The sequence below is a fragment of the Nannobrachium achirus genome (genome assembly GCF_963921795.1).
Source record: "Nannobrachium achirus genome assembly, chromosome: 11".
Taxonomy (NCBI): Eukaryota; Metazoa; Chordata; class Actinopteri; order Myctophiformes; family Myctophidae; genus Nannobrachium; species Nannobrachium achirus.
This window is the reverse complement of record NC_137820.1, coordinates 45,223,771-45,247,884: the sequence shown is the minus strand read 5'-3', so window position 1 is coordinate 45,247,884 and position 24,114 is coordinate 45,223,771. Positions and strand designations below refer to the sequence as shown.

The 24,114-nt window shown below is 42.8% G+C and overlaps 3 protein-coding genes across 3 annotated transcripts; 2 read left to right on the top strand and 1 right to left on the bottom strand.

Moving 5' to 3' along the window:
- LOC308294373 (cytosolic carboxypeptidase 3-like) lies at positions 1-10,805 on the bottom strand (the record flags this gene model as incomplete). The annotated part of the gene is made up of 13 exons (XM_080737105.1): positions 1-50; positions 2,761-2,866; positions 3,884-3,982; positions 6,029-6,118; positions 6,475-6,552; positions 6,641-6,741; positions 6,846-6,972; positions 7,212-7,371; positions 7,474-8,262; positions 8,371-8,521; positions 9,094-9,201; positions 9,787-9,969; positions 10,790-10,805. The coding sequence occupies 13 exons, from the start codon at positions 10,803-10,805 to the stop codon at positions 1-3; spliced, it is 2,058 nt and encodes a 685-aa protein (XP_080593231.1).
- Positions 10,806-17,479: 6,674 nt separating this feature from the next.
- LOC308294372 (shaker-related potassium channel tsha2-like) lies at positions 17,480-18,898 on the top strand (the record flags this gene model as incomplete). The annotated part of the gene is made up of 1 exon (XM_080737104.1): positions 17,480-18,898. The coding sequence occupies one exon, from the start codon at positions 17,480-17,482 to the stop codon at positions 18,896-18,898; it is 1,419 nt and encodes a 472-aa protein (XP_080593230.1).
- Positions 18,899-22,355: 3,457 nt separating this feature from the next.
- LOC308294644 (potassium voltage-gated channel subfamily A member 1-like) lies at positions 22,356-23,828 on the top strand (the record flags this gene model as incomplete). The annotated part of the gene is made up of 1 exon (XM_080737403.1): positions 22,356-23,828. The coding sequence occupies one exon, from the start codon at positions 22,356-22,358 to the stop codon at positions 23,826-23,828; it is 1,473 nt and encodes a 490-aa protein (XP_080593529.1).
- Between the last annotated feature and the right edge of the window lie 286 nt (positions 23,829-24,114).

Sequence of the window (24,114 nt, the reverse complement as noted above, 5' to 3'; positions counted from 1 at the left end):
TCACCTGTTGGACTTCTGAAAACAGTCTGGGGAACAGTGGGACGGTTTGCCTGTGGATGCAACATAATTCAAGAGTAATGCAACACTACATGTACCGACATTCACAGAATCTGCTGAGGGCTATTAACTCTCCTACTGCCAGATTATTTATTTATTTATTGGGTCTGGCGCCATCAAAAAGCGGCTTACCTTGGCGACGTTATAGTAGATAGACAGACAGACATTTATTTATTTATTTTTATTTTTTTTGGTTGTGCAATAGTGCACTTTGGTCTGCCAGGCAGCAGAGGGCGGCGTCATGCGAGAATGAATGTGAATTTGCCTGTTATGTGTTGAAGAGGAAGAAGACCAGTCACTGGCCACAGAGCCTTACAGCCGGAGGAAATCAACAAGGAAGTGAATTGTTCTCTGTTGATCTAACGCATAATGGATTTTTTACACCATCACCGCGGAAAATGTGTTTACAGTAGACGGCCGCGCGACCCCTCATCAGCTTACAGTCATCAGACGAACGAACCGAACGAGCGCTGTATTGGCATCGAGGTTCTGTAAAAAATGGGGCGAACGTTAACGTTCAAAGCGTGGGAAGAGTTAAAGACGAGCTGAAATGGTATTTTGAGAGTATTTAATTTCCGTTTCGTGACGTATTTCCTAGTGAAATGGGAGCTATGCACGTCTCAGCCAATCACAGTGATGGGGGCGGGGTTGGACCGCACTGGAGCTTTCCAACCTCCAGTACAAACATATCACAGTTACCATAATCCTGTATATGATGTAATAACCTCTAAAGTGAACTATATACTGTAAGTACAGAGCAACACATTATCAAACGATATCAACTTGTCTTGTATCGTGAGCACTGCTCACTTTACACTAGGTGTATTCTTTTGGAGTTATGGCTATATGGCAGTAATATAAATGGTAAGACAGAATTCGTTTCCCAGAGGAAAATCTCAAAAAGGATAAACATTTGTAAAGAGAACAATACAAGCACACATAACTGTGTAAAGCTGAACAAGATGTCTAGCTAAATAACTAGTAGGATGCCAAAACAAGTGTCTGAATAAATATAAATTGAGGCCAACTATAGTGTGGTCGCTAAAGCGAGCCCACAATAATGGTGGGATTTGAGATGGGCAAGTATCTGAGACGCTTACACTGGACATGGGACAAAGTTTGGAGCTCCTTTTGTCTTGTCAGCTGCTCCTTAGGGAGGCGAGTAGGGTGCAGCGTGGGCAGAAGAGGGGACCCCCAGGCATTGTCTGGAACACACACACACACACACACACACACAGAAACACACACACACACACACACACACACACACACACACACACACACACACACACACACACACACACACACACACACACACACACACACACACACACACACACACACACACACACACATGGAAAAAGTACTCACATATTTTACTTAAGTAAAAGTATCAATTTTGCAATGTAGAAATACTTTGTTAGGGTGCCCTCACACCAAAATACCTCGACTGGAATCCGCCAATGCATTTCAATGAGAATGGAGCGTTTTTTGGCAGAAATCCTCTACTGGCAAAAAAACGCTCCATTCTCATTGAAATGCATTGGCGGATTCCACTCTAGGTATTTTGGTGTGAGGGCACCCTTAGAAGTAAAAGTCCAGAGTTCAAAATGTACTTGAGTAAAAGTATGAAAGTGTTGGTGTCAAAATGTACTTAAGTACCAAAAGTAAAGTACAAAATGTTTGAAAATCGGAGATCTACAAAGTCCGAGATGTAGTGGAGTAGAAGGAAAACTATTGGAAATTGGAAATACTCAAGTAAAGAACAAATACCTCAAAACTGTACAGTACTTAAGTAAATGTACTCAGTTACTTTACACCACTGCATATACTGTAGAACACATCCGACAAGAGATAAGACAAAGAAAGCAGCTTCATGAATATATGGCAGCCACAGGTAATTTACTTGCCTAAGGACTTAACCACTTACACCCGATAAAATTAATTCAGATTAATTCTGTTCTTGTTCCCCTCCTTTTCTCCCTCTACACCAAATCGCCTGAAAGTAGACGATAGAAAACTGCCAGCGAATGACAAAACTAATCTGCCTACAAATACCAAAGCCTTCTCTTTCTGCAAAGTTAGCATGCTGAATTGGAAGCCATTGTTCTTGCATTAATAAAAACTAAATCACACCCAGTGTGGAGTGAGCAGTGATATTTAAGCGCTCCACGAAGCTTGGCCAATGAGCCAAATGTGGGACATACATACTACAGACGTAGGAAGCAGACAAAGCCAGATGTAGAAGCGGTTAGCTCCGCTCAAAAACTGCCAATGTAGTTTCTGAACAGGTTTCCACAGCCCTCCTCTGTGACACAGAGTGAGTAGACATAATGAGCATTATTCAGGAGGACCAATTATATGAAGCATTATTATTATTATCATTATTATTATAGGTTGAGTCCTTCAAGTGACTTTATTCACAGGGGTAGTGACTCTTTAGTCTGGTAAGCTACAAAGTTTCATGTTCATGTGCATAAAATCATATTTCTCCATGTCTAATGTGTGGGTTTGTGAATACAATGGTATTTTATCTTCATTTCAATTTTATTTAATACTAATATGTACCAATTGTTGGTTTACGGTATGTGAAATATTAAACATGAATAAAATGTCATTATTAATCATGAACAAAACACATGGCTACACGGACAGGCAAGACGTATGAGACATGTTTATGTGTGAAATCATGAACAATCTCACATAACAGGGTTGAGTTGCTGCTGAGCCCACCATTGACAGTCGGTCCCAGGCTTGACTGCATCCTGCTCCGCATGTACTCCTCCATCAGATGATGCAGGCGTTCTGGCTGTGGGCCAAAGAAAAGCAATCATACACTTAGCTTTATGTTTTGCATCATTCACAATGTGCACCCATTTAACTGCACTATGAGGGACAAAGTTAAACTGACTTGAACTAAAACATTTATTAATATCAAACTCAAAATTTCAACTGCAAATACCAAAAAGCAGAGCACTCAGCTCTTTACATTCTTCTCATCATTCTCAACCCTCTCTTTGTGTGTCAAAGACTAAGTGAGAGAGAGAGAGAGAGAGAGAGAGAGAGAGAGAGAGAGAGAGAGAGAGAGAGAGAGAGAGAGAGAGAGAGCAGAGAATTGCAGACATTGCATGTAGAGATCATGCATTAAACATCATCAAATGATGCCACTGAAAACACAACAGAACACACTCTTTAACCACTTAAGCTTGAGCTTTATATATCCAATATACAAAGCTTTTTGTGTATAAAATATTGCCCAAAATAGGCACAACAGCTGCCAGGGTTAATTTGGTAAATGCATTATATACAGTAAAAAGCTAAAAGAATAAAACTAACGGTAATGAATTAAGGTAGTGTGTTGAGTCATTTTGTGGGTGAGCAGAACTCCTCCGCTGCACTATTTTACTATAGAGTCAAGGTTTATGATGTCCACTGTAATTAAACAACAAATCCCAGTGCTTCTCTGGCTTCTCTTTTTTTCCTTTTTACATTTTTATGTCAAGGACCCCCAAATGTATTTGGCTGTGAACCCCATCTGAAAAGATTTTGTGACAGGGACTCCATAAGAGAAGATTTGTGTAAACATTTTCAAACTGATGCCAGATTTTTCACAATTTGCAGATCTACAAGCTCACAACGTGGCGCGTCGCAATGCATTGTGAGCTTGTAGATTGGCTATTTTTGAATAGGCAAATTATAATATCTGGTGGATAAACGTGGTTAAACCGATTGTGACGCTATATTAACTCATTTAGCTGGGGACCCCCTGGAACCCCCTCAAGGACCGTTCACTTTGAGAACTGCTGTAAACAATGACGTTTTGTACCTTCTTAGCAGCAGCATTGGGCCCTGGGGGGGAAGCACTACCCTCCCTGCTGGGAAGCTCAATCCCAGGAAGGTACTGAGAACCTGGAGGCGCCTCTGGCTGCAGCACACAAAACAAGAAATAAAAGTGAGCAGGGACATGCAGAGAATGTTAGAGAGGCAGGGGCTGAAATTTGTAAAAGGGCCCTTTGGTGAAAATCTCGAAAATAGCAGACCTCCAAGCTCACAACGCGTCGCAGCGGTGCTTGACACCACACTGAACTAAGCATAATACGTCACAGTCAATACATATAACGGCATGGATTTCTACACAGAGAGGGCAATTCTTTCAGTTTGGACAAGGCAATTCTCTTGAATGCTGCCTTCATGGCATGGAAAGGGGGCATTTGCATTTATTTCACAATATTAAAACCAGCAAGAGCATTAAAACGGCATTCATGGTCTGTAGAGGGCACTTTTTACAGATGGATAAAAGGGCAGGGGCTCAAGCCCCCTTTGATGTCTACTGTATGTGTGCACATGCCTGAAAGTGAGAAACTAAGATAAGATAAGATAAGACGTGTATTGATCAGTTGCCAAAGGCACAGCAGTTAAGATACAAAGAAACACAATCAGTAATGAACTAAATATACAATAATAAAACACTACACCCTCAACAGTGCTTGCATTGACGAAAGAAATACAAGAAAATGCACAGTAGGCAAAAGGGAGTAAGAAAGAGAAAAGGAAAGAGACAGAGTGAGTGAGAAGACGGTACTGTAGTGAGTGAAACACGTTTGTGTAGGCGAGACCGAGGGGGTTGAGTGAGCGTGCGAGTCAAATAGTGCACGAGAGAAAGAGCATGTCAGCAAAAGACAGCAAGTGTGAGAGAGAGAGAATGTAAGCGAAGGGAAAGAGAGAGAGAGAAGGAGGGAGGGGTGAAAGTGACACCATCTCCATCAGGCCCTGCTGGGGAGCGTGCGTCTGCCAGCTCTGGTTTCCCCTGACATGCATTGCTTTTCATCAGGCCTGTGAAAGAGGGAGCCCCGTGGAAAGGCTCTCCTGTGTCACGCTAAATTGCTCCTAATGGCCATGGATACTTCATGGGCCTAACAGATCACTTTGAAAGTGAGAAAGTGTGCTCGCTCCCTCCGTCCCCTCCCCTCCCCCCTTGTGTCAAGGCACAAGGTCTGTTATTATAATGTCTGTTATATTTAGCAAGTTATGACAGAAGTTATGTCACTATCATGTTTCCTCACTGTTGTTTTGTCCCAGTAACAGCATAACTGTGAAACCGTAGAGAACGCTAAGGCCAGCACTGTCTGTTGTTACTGACTGCTGACTACTACTAACCCTAACCTTGCATGGACTACTCGGATGTACATAGCCAAACTGACAGATGCCTGTTAAGGATAATTGTTGAGAGATTGTAGTTATATTAATTCATACTGTTGATAGTTTGTACATATTCATCCAGACACTCACTGTTGGAAGGTCTGCTGAGTGTTGACAGCCTGTGTGTATATTTGAGAGAGTGTGTGTGTGTGTGTGTGTGTGTGTGTGTGTGTGTGTTTGTGTGTGTGTGTGTGTGTGTGTGTGTGTGTGTGTGTGTGTGTGTGTGTCACACACATACAAACACAATTTTTGTCTACATTAAACATCTTTGCAGACAATCTACAACCTCAAAACATGTCACATTGCAACACGTGAGTTAGTAGATCAGCTATTGTCATTGAATATTATAATCTTATATATATTCATAGTTGATATACAGATATACAGATTCATTGTTGATAGACATTGTACATTTATATTTACTTATACAGTGCACATCGTAAACCGTTCAGTCATTCAGGGCCAGCAACTAAGTATTTTATATCATCATCCTCCTCATCATCATTTCCTCATTCTCACTGCTGTTGCTGCTAGGACACCTGAAATGAAAAGCATGTGTCGGTCTAATCTAATTTACAGAAAAACCTACTTGTAGATGGTGATATGGCATTGTGCCACTGGACTCTGGTGTCAGTGTGTTGTTCTCCAGTGTCCCGTTGATACTTGCGTACTGTAACAGAAATAGAATATCACATTTACTACGAGCAATAAAAACAGTCTAACATTAGCGTTTTGTGAGGGCAGTATGAGATTTAAATAACAGCCTTCGCACCTTGCCATCCTGCATCTCTAGAGTGTTCAACAAGTGAGTTCTCCTTTTCCTTCTCTTCTTCTTCTTGGTCTTCAGGTTTTTTTGTTGTTTCTGATGAATATAGAATAAGTCACACAGAAACCAAAACTCAGGACAAACACTGTTGGGAGTTCTGTTAAACTCAGTGTTAGAAATACAAAACTGTCAGTGACCTTGGTAAACGAGTAGAGGTCAACTGCTGGCTCATCAGAATCTGAACTATTTCCACTAGATCCACTGGTGCTGAAATTACCCAAAAGAAAGTTTGAAAATGCAATTAAAAAGCTGGTGTTGACTGATGGAAACTTTGTCTTTATAGAAATGTTAGATTATCAGAAATGATAAAAGACATATGAAACAAATAATGATTCATTCAATTTGATGAAGCTGAAATTTGAAATAGAACAAAAACTGTAGACTTACCTTGCCTCAATATTGGCTGGTTCAGAAGACTGATCAACACAAGGTCTAGCAATCTCCTGGAGCTCTCTAAGACATGCAATATACTGCAAAAAGAACAACATCTCAGACTTGTTTAAGTTTTGTGATCCATTTGTAAGATTTTCCAAACAAAAACATCCAATGGAATCCCACCTTTGCCCTGTTGGGGTCACAATAATCTAACAATGTATCGCAAAAATTAAATCCCATCATCTCCAAGTCCTGTGTGTTGAAATGTGTTCCTGTCCGTTGACCTGCAAAGAGATCAAATGCAGTAAACCGTCCATCTTAATCACTTCCAGTGATAAAATAAATGTGGATTAAAGTAAGTTAAACACAGTCATGATGGTCTCTGTACCAATGCTGGATCCACAGAAAGAGATCTCTAGGGTAAAGCTGTTGATGACCCCTAGTCTCCATAGAGCCACTCTGCCAGTCCCCTCTTTACTGCGTTTGACTTTAAACTTACAGTTCTGGAAGGAGAACTGAAACACAAATACAGACCTGTTGAGTTTATAAGGATAGCACACGTCTTGTTGACAGTTCCAGCTATGCATAGGGGTTAAAAATGGCTATAGGACTTTCTGACTGTTGGCATTTACAGTATCCATTTGTTCATGATAGAGACCTCTGGACCCTATCACACCAGATCAAGTAGCTGCCTCACACTCAAGGTGCCCACAATCTGCTCTGAACTTGGTAAATCTGCATTTAATAAAAGTACCAGGTCGGGGCAGTTCTTGCTCAGCATCAAAGGGAAGATGCGTTCATGTGGGGGATTCTGGACCAGCCCCAGGTTCTCACAGCCGTACGTGAAGATATTGTGCTTGCGGCTGTGACCATGGAGGTCACAGTATAGCAGCACCTTCCCCTTCTCACACAACCTGGTGAACAGAGTAAAAAATAATCACTGTGGTTCCTCTGAACCAATTATAACTTTGTTCTGAAAGCCAAAGCTGGTTGTCTGATGGTTCAAAAAGAAGTACCTTTGGACCATGGAACGTGTAGCCCACACAGTGGGAAACAGCTCCTTTATGCTGGACTTGTATTTGCGGTTGAGATCTCTTCCTATCAGAGAACATCTGCTATTTCCCACAATCACGCCATCCGGGTTGAGCATGGGCACCACTTTGAACACGAAGGTGTCTCGGAGCATGGCCGCATCAGCAGAGTCCTCCAGCAAGAAGTTGAGGATGCCCTTCATCACCCAGGAACTATTGGTCTCCCCTGGATGGACCCGGGCTGTCAGTACCACTGCTGGCTTCAGTGTGCGGCCATTGCTTTCCTTTTGGCTGGAAGGGTTGGTCACTGTCAGCACTGGGACCAGGTTCCCTGCCAGACTGCGACACAGGGTCCGGACTTTACAGTAGCGTGAGCGCCTGGCGTCCCGCTCAATTTCAGAAAGCTGGGCCCACATGTTGGAATAAGTGTAGGGATAGCAGTTGGCCAGGTAACAGGTGTCCTGGTCATAAGGAAAGTAAAGGCGCCAGGAGAGGGAGTAGCAAGGCTGGTTGAAGTTCTGGCGCCCATTGCAGTAATAAGAGACATGCTGGCCCACCCTGTGCCAACCAACTCCCTGACTTTTGGCCTTCTCTTCCGAGTACAGCAAAGGCAGCTGGCCCAACTTGTACAGACTGGTCATCTTCATCAAGTTGGTAATGGTGAAGCGATAGCGCACATGTCTTCGGGCGTTCCTGACCTGGAAGTAAAACCACTGAGTGTGCTTCTTGGTATAGAGGTCAGTCCGCAGATAGAGTTCATAATCAAATTCACCTCTGAAAGAGAATAGGTTTACAGCAGGCTATATGAAGGCTATATGAGACCATACAAACAGATATTGCAATGCCTATGAGTACACTGTGTGAACTGCTACATCATCTTACACTTTGACAGCCTTTAAGAGGTTGCCACTTTCAAAACGTCCTTCAAACAGCAGGGTAGTGTCATCAGGCCCAGTTAGGGATATAGCACCAGGACTCAGAGTTGACTGACGGCTCCCACCAACACAAGACCCCGAAAAGTAGTTTTCTTTCACTGTAAAACAAATACATAAATTACATAGCATCCTGATTCACTACGTTCGTCTTTTTCTCACTTCACGTCTCAGTCTGGCTTGGGTCCTTTTGACTCATATTTCCATTATGTAGGCAAGTCAGGAAGTGACTAGAGTTTTACATTGGATAACACTGGTCCCACCCCCTCCACAGACCAATCAGAAGCTACAAGTCTTTTTCACTTGTTTGGGCACAGAGATTGGAGGCTTTCCAGACTGTAAAGGAGAAAAAAGCAAAACATCAACCATGTTTTCAGCCAAATCCCGTCTCACATTGTTGGGGAATCCGACTACCAATCGTTTGCAGGGGCATTTCCTCGTTGCCAGTAATGATAAGCTATTAATTAAATTAAACTGTTGACCAAATGATAATAAACACCTGGTATTCGTCGTTCAGTATTCAACCTGTAGCAATGACGAATGCAGAGTGATCATCACCCTGCATTATTATCTTTAGTGTTTCTTTATAGCAATATATAATATGAAAGTACACTCTACACAACACATTTTGCCATCAGGCTTTGACAGGTTTTCTCTGTCAAATGCTGCATACCTTCTTCTGTATTGTACACAATTATGCCTTCCATGTTTGTTTCTGCTTGTTTCAGCTCAGTCAGGATTGTCTTCACATAAAGAGGCTCTGGGGTGGAAGGGGACCACTCTGGAAAACAGGAGAATAAAGTCCTCACAGGAGGTGTGTCCAGTGATGCACCAACCAACCGTACCATGATGGAACTCCACGAAAACAACATACCCCAAAAGATACAATGATAAAAGCTGCATCGTTCAACTATTACTTTAAACCAGTGGTTCTCAAACTATGGTTCAGGACCCCCAGGGGGTCCCCCAGATGACAGTAAAGAAAAGAAATGAAAACGTAAAATAATAAAACAAAGGAAATGGAAAAAATAGTAATACCATTACTTCATCAAAAGTAATCAACAAACTATTATAAAAACTTGTCAAATATTGTCCAAATTGTCAAATAATATAAGAAACAGTTTGAAAATAGCTGATCTACAAGCTCACAACGCCTTGCGTTGCGAGGCGTTGTGTTGCGAGGCTATTTTCACTATATCTATCTGTGGAACCGAGTCAAACTAAATGTAATGCCTCAACTACAATTACAAGTGCTTGTCAGAGTGGGGGGTCCCCAGTTAAAAAAATATGATTATCGCAGCAGGAAAAGGAAAAGGTTGAGGAACACTGACTTAAACCACCAAGTTCCCTTAATATTCTGTCTCACCAATGTGATGAATCTGCCTGGGTATGACCACACACTCTTGAGGCCAGCGTGGAACTGTTTGAGACATGTGTCCAGACACACCGTACAGATGGCGGGGTTCTCTGAGTCGGGCCACGGCTCTCCCTGAATGGGTCTCAAACACCACCTGGGTGGTTCTGGGTAATGACTGCACACTGCGTAGTGCTGTGTGAAAAGATAAGCTCAGTGAATGACTGCATATTGAGATAATAGTTGACTGCCTAATTGATACCCTAAGGAATATTTAGTGGAGCGGAGGGGTTGGGCTGATGATATTGTTAATGTAACGTATTAGCAACTAATTGTTGGAAATGTAATCTGATCATTTTCAACACTGCACAATATAAAACAACCAATTAATGAAAATTAATGAAAATATGATGTTGGCTACTGTATATGATTCTGAGCATACCTTCATTTTTGTGTGCTGACTGATCCTGATTCTCACATATAGATGATGTCAGTATCATTCTTCTTTCTCTGACGCATGTGACTGTGAGTGCTTCCACTGCAGGTCGGCATCATATTATCCTTGTCCTTGTAACTGTGGGGAGAAATGAATATTCTGGCCATCATGCCTAGACAGCCATCAGATTTTGTCAATCCAGCGTATTTGCTGGGAACATTTCCACTATGTTGCATCTTTCCACCTCAGGCCAGGCTTGTTCCAAGTCTTATGAAAAAAAAAGAAAGTAAAAAAAACAAGTAAAAAGAAAATCGAATGTAAAAAAAATGTAACAAGGGCCTATTTCCAGAAAACTACTGTGGTGCTGCCAGAATGCAATCCAATTACCCTGTCACTTAAAACTCTGTCACTTAACACTTATTGACCTGGTCACATGCATCTAACTTACTATGCTTCCCAGACAGATCTAATTGTGCTACATTACACTACCTCATAATCATTACCTGCAACCCCTAGATAACCAGATAACCTTGTTTCCATAAACATAACACACAGATTCTTAATTAACTACAGACCCACAGGGTGTCAATGCCATGCTGAAAGTAGATAGGCCTACTGTACATTTGTGAGTCAGCGTCTGAAATGTTGTAATTCAGAATAGCTAGCCTCTGTCAACAAGTTGCAACAGGTGTCAAAGCACCGAGGTAGCTAAAGCGTTATCATTGTTTTCTCATCATCAGATTTGCATTATGTGTACAGTAGGCTACATATTTAAGCCACGCCAGCGGGAGCTCTTTTTGTTAACGTTACAAATGACATCCTTACATATAAACATCGTATGCCAAAACTAGGAATTGTGTTGCCATAACTTGCCAACCTTAGCAGAAGCCTACTGTACAGCCCACCGCATGTCCGCATCCCACAGTATTGTTGGGGGCGAGCTCCTTAGGGCTTATGTTTCAGGTTGTAATGTAGCCATGCTCTTTATACAGTCACCATGACAACCCAGCCTATCCATTATGTTTTCAGATATTAGACTTTCTTGTGTGTGTGTGTGTGTGTGTGTGTGTGTGTGTGTGTGTGTGTGTGTGTGTGTGTGCGCGTGCGTGCGTGCGTGCGTAGGCTAATAGTATTTTTTGGGAATATTATTTAACAACTGTGAAATAGCTATTTCTTTGCATTTTTTCTTCTTCCATAAAACAGGTACAATTAGGATTTACTCACTGGTTTTGGTGGGCTTCTCCGATGCCTTAATAGTTGAATCATTTTAAATAAAATGCATGCATAAAAAAGATATAGATAGGTCTAAATAAAAAACACAAAAAGCTCAAACTCGAACGTTGTTTCCTCCTGTCGTCCCTTCGAGAAATGTCTTAGCAGAAGAAGTTCACGCAGTATCACCTGAATTCAATTAGGCTCCTGGCTGCCCGTCCATGGTCGCGTCAGGTGCAATTTCCTCTTCAGCTACTGTAACTTCTCAACCTTTTACCTCTAGGGGGTGACATTCATTATTTAAAGGCCCAAGGATTATCAACAAATTGGGGTTGTAATAGCCTAGATATTCACATAGGATTCTGAAAGAGTTTTATAAACTTTTACTCATGGATGGAAAATTGGAACTCTCTTACCCCATCATAAAAAAGGTGTTATTGCATCTATTAAGAGCTTAAGAGAATTCAAATGATTCTTCACTGTTATTTGAATTTACTTTTGGTATACCCATTTTTATCACTGGTTTGGCCTTTTACAATCTATCTAATCTAACTATTAATTTATGTAATGTCTGTCTGCCATCTGCCATCTGTCTGCATGCTGACATCAGTGATGTCATCAGTCTTACACTAAACAGTGTCGCCAGCCGCATGCTGAAACAATGCCCACATTTGGAGATGACTTCATGACTGACATCACTGATAGGCCTACAGTGCCCAAATCTGATATACCCGCATGCTGAAACAGTGACCAAATTTGGAGATGACTGACATCACGGAACACCATACCTACCGGTACAATCTTGTGAAATACAATGTTGTCAACCAATCATCAAGGACGATGATACACGAAAGAAGAAGAAGAAGCCGATACTTTCACCTCCATATACACAACCGCGGGCAAGCACTAGTAAACAATGAACAACAACAACAAAGGCCCATTATAATTTGAATTTGGTTCTATGGCCAACTGCAGTTAGTATTTTGCTACATTATAGCATCTTCTGTAGATCATATTTATAATACATTTAATAGGCTAACTAACTTGCCAATATTAAAGTAATATTAGTGATTAGCCATATAGCAGCTACAGGCCAACCTGACAGGACCTAGTTTCTTGCCCAGTAAAGTGTAAAAACAACATTGTATAGCTACGTTTATAACCTACAGTAAAATGTCCAGTCTATATGTACAGTACTGTTAATACACCATGTGTCATTCTGAAAAGTAGTGGTGGGTACACACTGTAGATCAGACGGTTGTTGCCATGAGCTAATCATTCCATGTGCTATATAGCCAAGTGTTGAAGGAGTGTTGCCTGTTTATTTATAGGAGTCTCTAAGGTTCCATAGCAAAGGGTTGCTCTTTGAGCTGGTTTCAATTACAGGTCTGGTGAAAGCTGAAAATACAACCTCTATACACACAAGTATATAAATCCATGAAGCGAGCTTAATAGGTGGGGTTTCGTGAGAAAGAATGCACTATGTCTGGGACTCTAAGGACATGTTGGTGATGAAATGTGATCTCCGGAAAATACAGGGTCAATGTACAAAATGACAACACTGATAATATTGAGATGTGTGCAGACTTCTTATTCCCTCCCTCTGCAAATGTTGAAACCCAGGCTTCAACTATAGAGACCTCATTTTGACAGTGGCTTAGAATAAATAATAATGCAGGGGGGTTTAATTTATAACAATGAATGACAAAAGAGAGCCTGCTAGACTATTGGTTAGTTAGTCTACTGTTGGCATTACACTCAGTGTCTGGTGGTGGTAGTCAATTAAGAATCTGTATGTGTGTCTGTATTAAGGAAACAAGGTTGCTATGTATCTATGGGTTACAGGAAATTATTATGAAAATTGCTTATTTTTGCAATTACGTACATACTGTATAGTACCTGATGTCATACATCTGGATATATTGTAGGCCTATTCTGGCTGAGCTTCATCAGGAGTATGAAGACTGTTTACATAGATGAGTTGATACTCACTCACAATTATACTTTTCACAGATTAGCTCCTCTCTTCTGCAGCCAAACACCTACTGTATCTGTATTAGTGTCACTCGCACAGCCATTAGAATCAGAGATACTACCAAATAAAAATGAAGGGTTCAGGTTAGATCTTTGATGTCATGCTTGATTAACAACCCATGTGTGGCTCTCCTTTGACACCGATCCCCCTGCGGTTGCCGCAGTGTGAATTTCGGACGACGCTGTCGACTAAAAAAGGGAAAGGCTCGATCAAGGACTGAAATGATAATCGGGAAGGGGGCGTGGGATTGGACGTAGAGGTAATTCCAAGGAGGCCTGAACCTCCGGATCTGGGGTATCCAGTTTCATCTCTCACATGCCTGCTTTACCTATCAGCAAAAAATACGAACATCAACTTCAGATGACAGCAGCAGTCTAAAATTGGTGACTATCAAGCTCGAAGAACTGGCACAGTGCTTGGGTGGAGTATCTTCTTACTAGGGTGGAAGCCCTGGGTGAAGACACTCCTGGGTGAAGATGCCTGTCCACTGCTCACATGTACACAGCCTAATGGGAATAGAATAAACACATCATAGCCTTGATAAGCACAACAATCTTAACACTCTTAATTAGTGTGGATTGTCCCGGCTTCTCATATTTCACATAGAGTATGATGAGTGCTGACTGAAATGCTAGTCACAATCCTTGTGGTTCACCTTCATATTTCCAAGACTGCAATTACTGTGTTACTGTAGGCTACTGTGCACAGTAATTACAGCTACTATACGTAGTAGCTGCTGCTTTTTGTGGCGAATCCTGAGCACACTTTTACTCAGAGAGTGTACAAATGGACCCATGATGCACCCTTATGGGGCAGAGGTAGCCAGGTAGAGTGGCTGCTAGGGAATCTGCGTTTCCTAGATTGATCCCTAGCTCCCTGCTGGGTTAGAGTTCAAGTGTCCTTGAGCAAGGCACTGAACCCCAACTGCCACTCAATGAGCTGGTTGATGGTTTCCTCCATCATTGGTGAGTGAATGTGTGTGTGAAAGGGTGAATCATTAACCCAATAAGTTATCCAAAGTGCTTTACACTGTGCATTACATTCAGAAAGTAATGCACAATGTAATGTGCTTTGGATGAAGGTGCTAAATAAATGCACCATTTGCCATGTATGGGTCCGTTCTCTCGCTCAGTGTACACAACATGTTGCAGTGTACGTCAAAAAGACAGGTCAATGCAGATTTTGCCATCTCTGTGTTGATGTTTGTTCTTAGTATATAAAAAAAAGCCACTTGTAATAACTGTTGGTGATGGTGTATGTAAATATTTTAGAATATAGACCAATGTGTTGAGGGAAGGGCAGTTTGCCATTCTGTACATAGCCCCACATCTATAGGTCCATTCCATACTCTGAGACGCTGTCAACACTAACCCTACAGACTGCATACATCAGTCCAGGTCAAATCCCACCCTATTTCATTTACAGCAGCGTAGTTGGCACCGCCGTAAATGGGATCCAAAAGAGCTGTTGACTAGCCGGACTGTCCTTCTAAAAATCCTCTTTTAATACACACACACAAACGATATGCACATGTTTTCATTCACCAAACACACTAATAGCGACGCCGGATACACACTTACAGAAATACACACGCTTTGTAAATACTTGGCCTGGGAGTTTGGAAGGGGGTGAAAGCCAGAGGGAGTCCACTGAAACACGTTACCACTGTGGTGACCTCATGTCTGTAACGGGTAAGGACGGAACCTCGGCTTATCTATATTTAGACAAAGACAACCTCAGGGGAAGATGCACAATAAGAACGCATTTTATGTGCTTAATTATTTTTCAATATATAATAATCAGATATCATACTGATGATGTATGATGTGTGTATGATGTTTTACACACAATCAATTACTAAATTAGGAATGATAATAAGGCACTATTATTTAACAATAATAATAATATAATGACAATAAAACTGAACGCTTATTTGCTTAGTAGGCTATAGTATCTGCTATATTAATAGCTGATGATGTGATACAGTGATAGCATGACTTAATTAATTAATAATGCTGTGATCAATGACATGTCATGGACATTTATTTTTGTTAGTAAGATGGATGAGGAACCCCGAGTTTTATTACCTTGTGTGAATGACTTAACAACATGTTGTTGCCATGGGCATGCCCCGGATTCAAAGGTCACACAACCTGCAGCTTCAGATTTGTAAAGCACATGTTCTAGTGACTATATTCAATTAAAATACTTTAAAGTAATCCAAAATACCAAGGTATGTTCCAAATATTAGGTTGACTACTGAGGCCATGGACATGGTACAAGAGCATCTTGATTGACAAACACTGCTGACCAATGAGAAATCACGACAACTGAAAATTGTCAGGGGAGAAATACTCCATTCTGGCTTGGTTGTGCATCTTGGATTCTAAGAGCCTTCTTATTATTCTGACCCATCTGTCAACGTGATGTGGACATTCCTCTCTCTGTTTGTTATTGTTTGTTTCCTTGGATACGGTCAAGGCCTGACACCTTAGCTTGACCCAGACATTCGTTTGGTCACTGCTGATACATTAGCAGCAGGACGCCCGCTGCAGGCAGCACCATGTCTTGATTGACACTGACACTTGATTCTGACATCCAGCTCTTGTTCAGTAGCGGCGAGATCAGAAGGTTGTGGTCTTCTGTGGGCCACGTGGTTGATCAATCTAAAAAAAATGGGAAGATAGAAAACCTTGATTGAAAACCTTGACAGAGCAGCATATTAATATGCTGCTTAGTCATTTACAATAAAAGCTTTAGGAAACCAATACTGCCTGATCTGCAGTGGCACATTTGTGTATAGGCCCTATGGGTGAATACATTATGTAGTTTTTATTTTTCTTCTATTTTTGTCTGTGTCACCAGGTGTTGATTGTTTTATTGTAAGGACAAGACTAAACTGGACAATGCATGAATGATTTGCAATAAAGGTGTGACAACAGTGTGGAAAGGAGAAACAAACTTTGTTGTTGTTTGTGGCCACAGTGCTATGAAAAGAATCAGACCTTCAACTCGGGTGGGAGTTAAACAAGGAGTACCTGCTTTGTCCTCTAGTCTATATTGTGGGGACTGAACAGAATCCAACTAGGATTAACATATAATTGGCTGTAAGTGTAGCTGTTTTTTACACCTTAGTATCTCGGTGACCCCAGGCCAAGGTTACATGTCTTTGGTGGCCCCCATGTTCCAAGTTGTAAAATCCAACCCTTTAAACGCTGTGAACGGGGAGTGTTATTTTGGCAGTGGCTCCCTCAAGACACTCTCCTCTATGCCTACTCAAGTGTCAGTCAAGCCAGCAGTTTCCACTGGCATGGTTCAGGAGAGGGCCCCTGGTTATGTGGCTACATGCTTCAAAACACATTAAGAAATGTAGCAAAAGAAATGCATACTCACCAAGACAGCTCCAAGATAGCCATATATACTAGTAATTTGTAGTGTGGATCCCCCTTCACTAATATGGGTTTTCATTCATGTCAGTCGTGGACTGGAAACCATTATAGCTGAACAGGTGTTGACAAGGGCAAAACAGGGGTTTTTACTAATACATTTCTAAAAAGCTATGCCACTCTGGACAACATGAGTTCACTTTCACTCAATGCTTAGGCCTACATGAACTCCACACCACAAACAGAGTGCACTGAGCCACAGAGGGACAGACAGCAGCAGCAAGTGTCATCACGTCAGCCAAGTTGAGGGAGGGCTTTGGAGTTTAAAATGGTGTGAATATGATAGCCACCTCTAGCCACTGGGTAAGCTTATGCAAGTTGTGATCCATGCGTTTCAAAGTTGATCGTTCTAAAGGACTAACCCAACAACAGGAGAGTTATAAAACGATAGAGCAACGGTTCTGGACAGTCAACAACAAACGGTGGCAACCCGTTGGGGCTTTCAGAGCAAGGATTGTTGCTTTCTAATATATATAGCGTGGGCCTGTTCCAGAAAGAGTGGGGGCGACGCACAGCCAAAGACCAAGGGTAGGGGACCAGGAGGTGCAGTGAGGGATTACCCTCGGTGGGTCAAAAATGACCGTGGTGTCCCCAGAGAACCACGACGAGACAGTCGTCGATTTGGAACGAGCAGACCAAGAATGCAGCGAGAGGGTCGTCATCAACATCTCAGGTCTGCGTTTTGAAACACAATTAAAGACACTATCTCGCTTCCCGTCCACGCTATTGGGCGATCCGCGTAAAAGGATGCGCTTTTTTGATCCACTGAGAAATGAATACTTTTTCGACAGGAACAGGCCCAGCTTTGATGCCATCCTTTATTATTACCAGTCAGGGGGGAGGCTCCGGAGACCGGTCAACGTGCCCGTTGACATATTCATGGAAGAAATAAAGTTTTATGAGCTCGAGCAGGAGGCTATAGAGATCTTCAAAGACGACGAGGGCATGATCAGGGAAGAGGAGCGTCCAATGCCTGAGATGGAGTTCCAGCGCCAGATATGGCTGTTGTTTGAGTACCCCGAGAGTTCAGGACCCGCAAGGATAATTGCCATAGTATCTGTTGTGGTTATTTTGATATCCATTATCATCTTTTGCTTGGAAACATTGCCCGAGTTTAGAGAAGTCCCATGGGACGAAGGCCCCGTAAACAGCACAAATCCTGGGAAAAAACCCAGCCCATTCACAGATCCATTTTTTATGGTTGAGACACTTTGCATAGTGTGGTTCTCTTTTGAATTTTTGATGAGGTTTCTGTCGTGTCCCAGCAAACCAGCCTTCTTTAAAAACCTCATGAACACGATAGATGTTGTTGCAATTGCGCCTTACTTCATCACACTGGGCCTGGACCTGGCGGACCACCAGGGCAGCAGCCAACAAGCTGCGTCTTTGGCCATCCTGAGGGTGATCCGTCTCGTTCGAGTCTTCCGGATCTTCAAACTCTCCAGACACTCCAAGGGTCTCCAAATCCTCGGCCAGACGCTCAACGCCAGCCTGAGAGAACTGGGCCTGCTCATATTCTTCTTGCTAATAGGAGTAGTTTTATTCTCTAGTTCCGTGTATTTCGCAGAGGCTGATGACCCTGAGTCGGAGTTCTCCAGTATACCTGATGCGTTCTGGTGGGCCGTGGTGACTATGACCACAGTGGGATACGGGGACATGTGTCCCTCCTCTATTGGGGGCAAATTCGTTGGATCTCTGTGCGCCATCGCCGGCGTACTGACCATAGCATTACCTGTCCCCGTAATTGTGTCAAACTTCAATTATTTCTACCACAGAGGAAATGAGCAGGAAGAAAGCCATGAATACATACACGTGACGTGTGGACAGGAGCAGACTACTTTTAGTGAATTCAACTCAAACTCTAACGGCAGTCACTCTGACTCGACTGTCGCTAAGCTGTCACTCGACGACAACGACGAATGTGACAGTTTGAAATTGAAATATGTTAACTTCAGTCCATGTGAGGAGTACACAGGAAAACTGACAGATGTATAGAATCACATAAGCACAGTGTATTGGTGAGTGGTGGTGTTTTGGAGGGCATAGAAGCTGCTGAAAGTCTCTATTGTGGGATGATTTAGTTTACTCACTTTACTGTAGAGTTGTAGGCTACTGTATGCTGCGAACATTATAGGCCTAATGCACGTTTTTATTTTTTTAAATCATTGCCTATATGACAACAACTTCTCTCGGTATTTCTTGTTGTTGGACCAATGGTTTGTGTACGCCAGAACATATATGTGAGCTTCCAGCGCCACGGCGTGGCTGATTAAAGATGGTGCAGACGGTGAGACCCTACCAACTACTGTATATTCGAGATATATACAGTAGTTGGTAGGGTAACACTGTGGAAAGTTAACACATATTAATATTATGTTCGTACTACCTTCATGATTTGTTGTGTAGGCATAGCGGTGACTGCGTGCTTTTTGCTTAATGCACATTGGCGCCGAGGAGTGTTGCTGTTGGCTGTGCGTAACCGTGCGTAATAGTTGCCTGCCTGCGTTAGTTGCACTTGATGAGATGTTATTGTACAATAGTGAGCTTTGTTTTCTCCTTATACTTGCAGGAGGCACAGTGTAAAATAACGTCAGGTAGCAACACCCCCCCCCCCCCCCCAATGTATCTGCCTTTAAGAAATGGAAGTGGACATTGTATATCATGGACAGCGCCATCAAAACAACATTCTTTTTCTTAGGCCCTATAGATGACCATGCTTTCTTTCTATAAGTGGCCTGGCCTTATGTACATATGGTGCTTTTTGTATGAATTATGATATATATTATTTTCCGCATTGAGCTTTTTTTGATCACGTCAAGTGGTTTAGATTGTGTTTTAAATAACTTGTTGTTCTAGCACTAGTTTGCCCAGAAGACCTTTTTGTTATGACATGTGCATGAAACAAACCAATTGTCACAAATGTAAGGAAAGATATATATTTTTCTAATATGAAGATGTATGTGAACTTTTAGTCCATATTCTTTTTTTATAAATAAATTATTTTCAGAAAATATTGAACTTATCATTCCCCCTCTTTATATCAGTCAGATTAGACCCACACGAATCTATACAACTATTTTGCCTAAAATAGTCTGAAATGCCTTTTAATTAGTTCCATATAGCCTTTGTTTATGTTATGTTTTAATTGTGCAATTGGGTTACAAACCTTTGGTGCTGAATCGGGAAACGAGAGAACTAGCCTACACATGGTCTTGCCACAAATTCCATTAACTAAGTAAAAGGTCTGATGAATAGGCCTATATATTTTTATAGGCTTTTATATTAGGCTATACATGGGTTGATTTGTGTAGATTTCGAAAGCAAGGGAGGGTTCAAGTCAGCCCACAACAACAACAACAACAACAACAACAACAACAATCAGAGACGTCAGTTGGGTATGGCAAGCTATGGCAGCTGCCATACCTTGGCTACAGGGGGAAATAATAAAATGTACTGTAATCGTGCCTGTTGCTAAGGTATGGCAACATGACTGGTGTCTTGCACGCGCGCGTGCAAGACACCAGTCATGTTGCCATACCTTAGCTTTTTCTGAACTGACGCCGCTGACAACAATGTAACTCAAACTCAACTGTTTAACAAAAGCTAAACACGTATCCTTTTAAAATAGTGCTCATGACAAACAGCCTACAGCTACTGTATATGAGCTGTAACCTGGGTGTTTGCGTTCTAATGTATCCCTGGCATTTAAACCCGCGCTTCGAGGCGAGTCAATCAGGGACAATCGCAATCACGTGCTCTGTCCATGGTGCTGAAACCACCCCTCAGTCACCGCGCGGCTATCGGCTTGTTTGCAGTGTCGAGCAGAGCAGCAGGGACAGACAGTGAAGCATAATCGTTGTTATAACAACTCTCCCACCTAGTAGCCAGTGTGAGATCATTTGCGAATCATGATGACATCCAGTGGTTGACTTTCACCAGCTGAACGTGTAGAGATATTAAATGACGCCGTGACAGGATGGTCGCCGTAAAGTTTATCCCGAGCTCTCCCTCCTCAGATCAGATATTGCGCTAATGCTGGCACACAAGTGCTCTTGTTTTTGTGGTGTAGAGAACTTCTGGCAGCGTGCTTTAGTACAGCCGGTCTGCATTGCGTCGAACCCCCCCTCTGCACCCGCCTCCCTTCATCCTCCACTCCTTTCCTCCTCTCCATCACCTCCACCGCTGTAGCGTTACTTCCATGTAAAATACACAACAACATGATGACAAAGGGGAAAAAAATAAATGTATTTGATCCTCCATATATGAATTGTTTCTCTCATGTTTAGACACGCAGGGTCTCTATTAGGTTTGTGATGCTCTCAGCTGAAGTGAAACACATTCTGCCCGTCATCTTGTCTACTCGTAACCGCGGATTTGTGCTGATGCAGTAATGTCTGGAAATGTCAAGGGCTGCTTATTGCCCCTTAATGTATCTCCCCTCTGAATTGCAGCATAAGAATTTCTCCTGCGGTAGGACGCTATAGCCATTCACATGAGGTGCCGCCGCACCGACAAGACATACACTGCGGCTCTCTGATGCACGCTTTCCTTTCGTTTTAGCTTTTGTTCTCTTTATTGTCAATTTTATCTGTGGCTTGACTATGCCAAATGATATTTCGATGCAGAGAACTTAGGAGTAATATAGTTAACGGTTTTATTTGATTGTGGCGGACATGAATAGGATGTGATCTGCACAGAGAGACTCCAGCTGTTTTCTGGTGGGTGTAATGTAAAGTGTTAATGCCATATGACAACCACGGGTGACCCTGTCGTTGGATGACTTTACACGGGAACAAGACGCACTCGGAACCCTTCCACGTCAACCCAAGGTAAGCCCCATAACCTTATAGCATTAGAGGAGGTTTAATCTCATAAACCTTTGTTAGGAGGAGACATGTCTGTCTATAAGAATGTCATTGTTTTCAATATGCTTAAATGCGTGTGTACATAACTGGCTGAGCAGATCCAAATCTTATGCGTCACAACATGGGCTAATTGACACTGATGAGAGTATCAATAACTGCCCAGTGTCATTAGCACTGGCATGGTGGCAGGTAATGGATTACATGTTCCTATAGCACTGATTGTTTCCACTTGTAGTGGGGCTAAGAAAAGGCAAATACAAAGATACACAAATAAATAAATAAATATATGGCAGAAATCGCTGAGCTAGCAAATATCTCGGCTGTTCGATCCATTCCTTTTCTTTTTTTCTTTCTTTCTTTTTTCCCCTCCCTGACTGGGTGACAGAGGCAGCAGCAGTAGCAGATGCAGCGGGGAACAGCAATGGTCGAGTCAGCGAGAACCGCAGTGGAGCCGCACTGAGGCAGAGCAAGCAACCCCCTATCTGGGGACCACAACAACAAATTAGGGGGAGTGGGAAGCACTACAGTGGAAATTTGATCAAAACTGAATGCCTGCTTGATCAGACCAACCGGAGCCATACATCAGAATGACTGTAGTAGCAGGAGATAACATGGACGAGACCTCGGCCGTGCCGGGACACCCGCAGGACACTTATCCCCCGGACCATGACGACCACGAATGCTGCGAGCGGGTGGTCATCAACATCGCCGGTCTCCGGTTCGAGACGCAGCTCAAAACGCTCTCCCAGTTCCCAGAGACTCTGCTGGGCAACCCGAAAAAGAGGATGCGCTACTTTGACCCCCTCCGAAATGAATATTTCTTTGACAGAAACCGCCCTAGCTTTGATGCTATCCTGTACTACTACCAGTCCGGGGGCCGCCTGAGGAGACCCGTCAACGTCCCGCTGGATATGTTTTCGGAAGAGATTAAGTTTTATGAGCTGGGAGTGGACGCGATGGAGAAGTTTCGCGAGGATGAGGGCTTCATCCGAGAGGAAGAGCGACCGCTACCCGAGAAGGAGTTCCAGCGTCAAATCTGGCTCCTCTTCGAGCACCCAGAGAGCTCAGGCCCTGCGAGAGGGATTGCCATCGTTTCTGTGATGGTCATCCTGATCTCCATAGTAATATTTTGTTTAGAGACTTTACCAGAGTTGAAAGAGGACCCAGCCGGTCGGATGCTGACAATTGGGAACAGAACAGTTTATTACAAGCCAAACATCCTCACAGACCCATTCTTCATCATCGAGACCCTCTGTATAATCTGGTTCTCCTTTGAGTTGATAGTGCGCTTTTTTGCATGCCCTAGTAAACCGGCCTTCTTCAAGAATATGATGAACACTATCGACATAGTGGCCATCATCCCTTACTTCATCACACTGGGCACAGAGTTGGCTGAAGATCCGGAGAAAGAGGGGGTGGGGGAGCAGGCAACGTCTCTGGCCATCCTCAGGGTCATCCGTCTGGTCAGAGTCTTCAGGATTTTCAAGCTGTCACGACACTCCAAAGGATTGCAGATTTTGGGGCAGACCCTCAAAGCCAGCATGCGCGAGCTCGGATTGCTGATCTTCTTTCTGTTCATCGGTGTCATCCTGTTCTCCAGCGCCGTGTACTTTGCCGAGGCCGAGGAGGCAGGAACCTATTTCCACAGCATCCCAGACGCTTTCTGGTGGGCTGTTGTGTCCATGACAACTGTGGGCTATGGGGACATGGTCCCGGTCTCTATAGGAGGCAAGATTGTAGGCTCGCTGTGCGCCATCGCCGGCGTGCTGACGATCGCGCTCCCGGTGCCTGTCATTGTGTCCAACTTCAACTACTTCTACCACCGGGAGACGGAGGGAGAGGAGCAGGCCCAGCTGCTCAACGTTGACCCAAATATTCCCTCTGAAACCAATTCTAGCCGCCGTAGTTCATCGAGCGTCAGCAAATCAGAGTACATGGAGATTGACGGAGACATAAACAATAGCATCGACAATTTTAGAGAAGCAAACCTCAGAACTGGCAACTGCACTATAGCCAACCAGAACTGTGTAAATAAAAGCAAGCTGCTTACAGATGTGTAGACCCCCCACCCCCAGTTTAGGCACCATACATGGGATCTCTATGAGACTGTCATATTATGAGGAGTAGGCTATCAGTTAGGAATGCTTTCATTAATACCTCCCCAAAAGCGCTCCATGGCTTTAGGCCAACAACCATGCTCAGCTATATAGAAAAGGAAATCGAAAAAACAAAGCTGTTAAAGTTATATGACAGGTAAATAGAGTAATTAATCCGTATGATCCTACAAATAGGCCTATATAAATATTCTGAAAAAATAAAAAATAATACAAAAAATAAATACAAAAA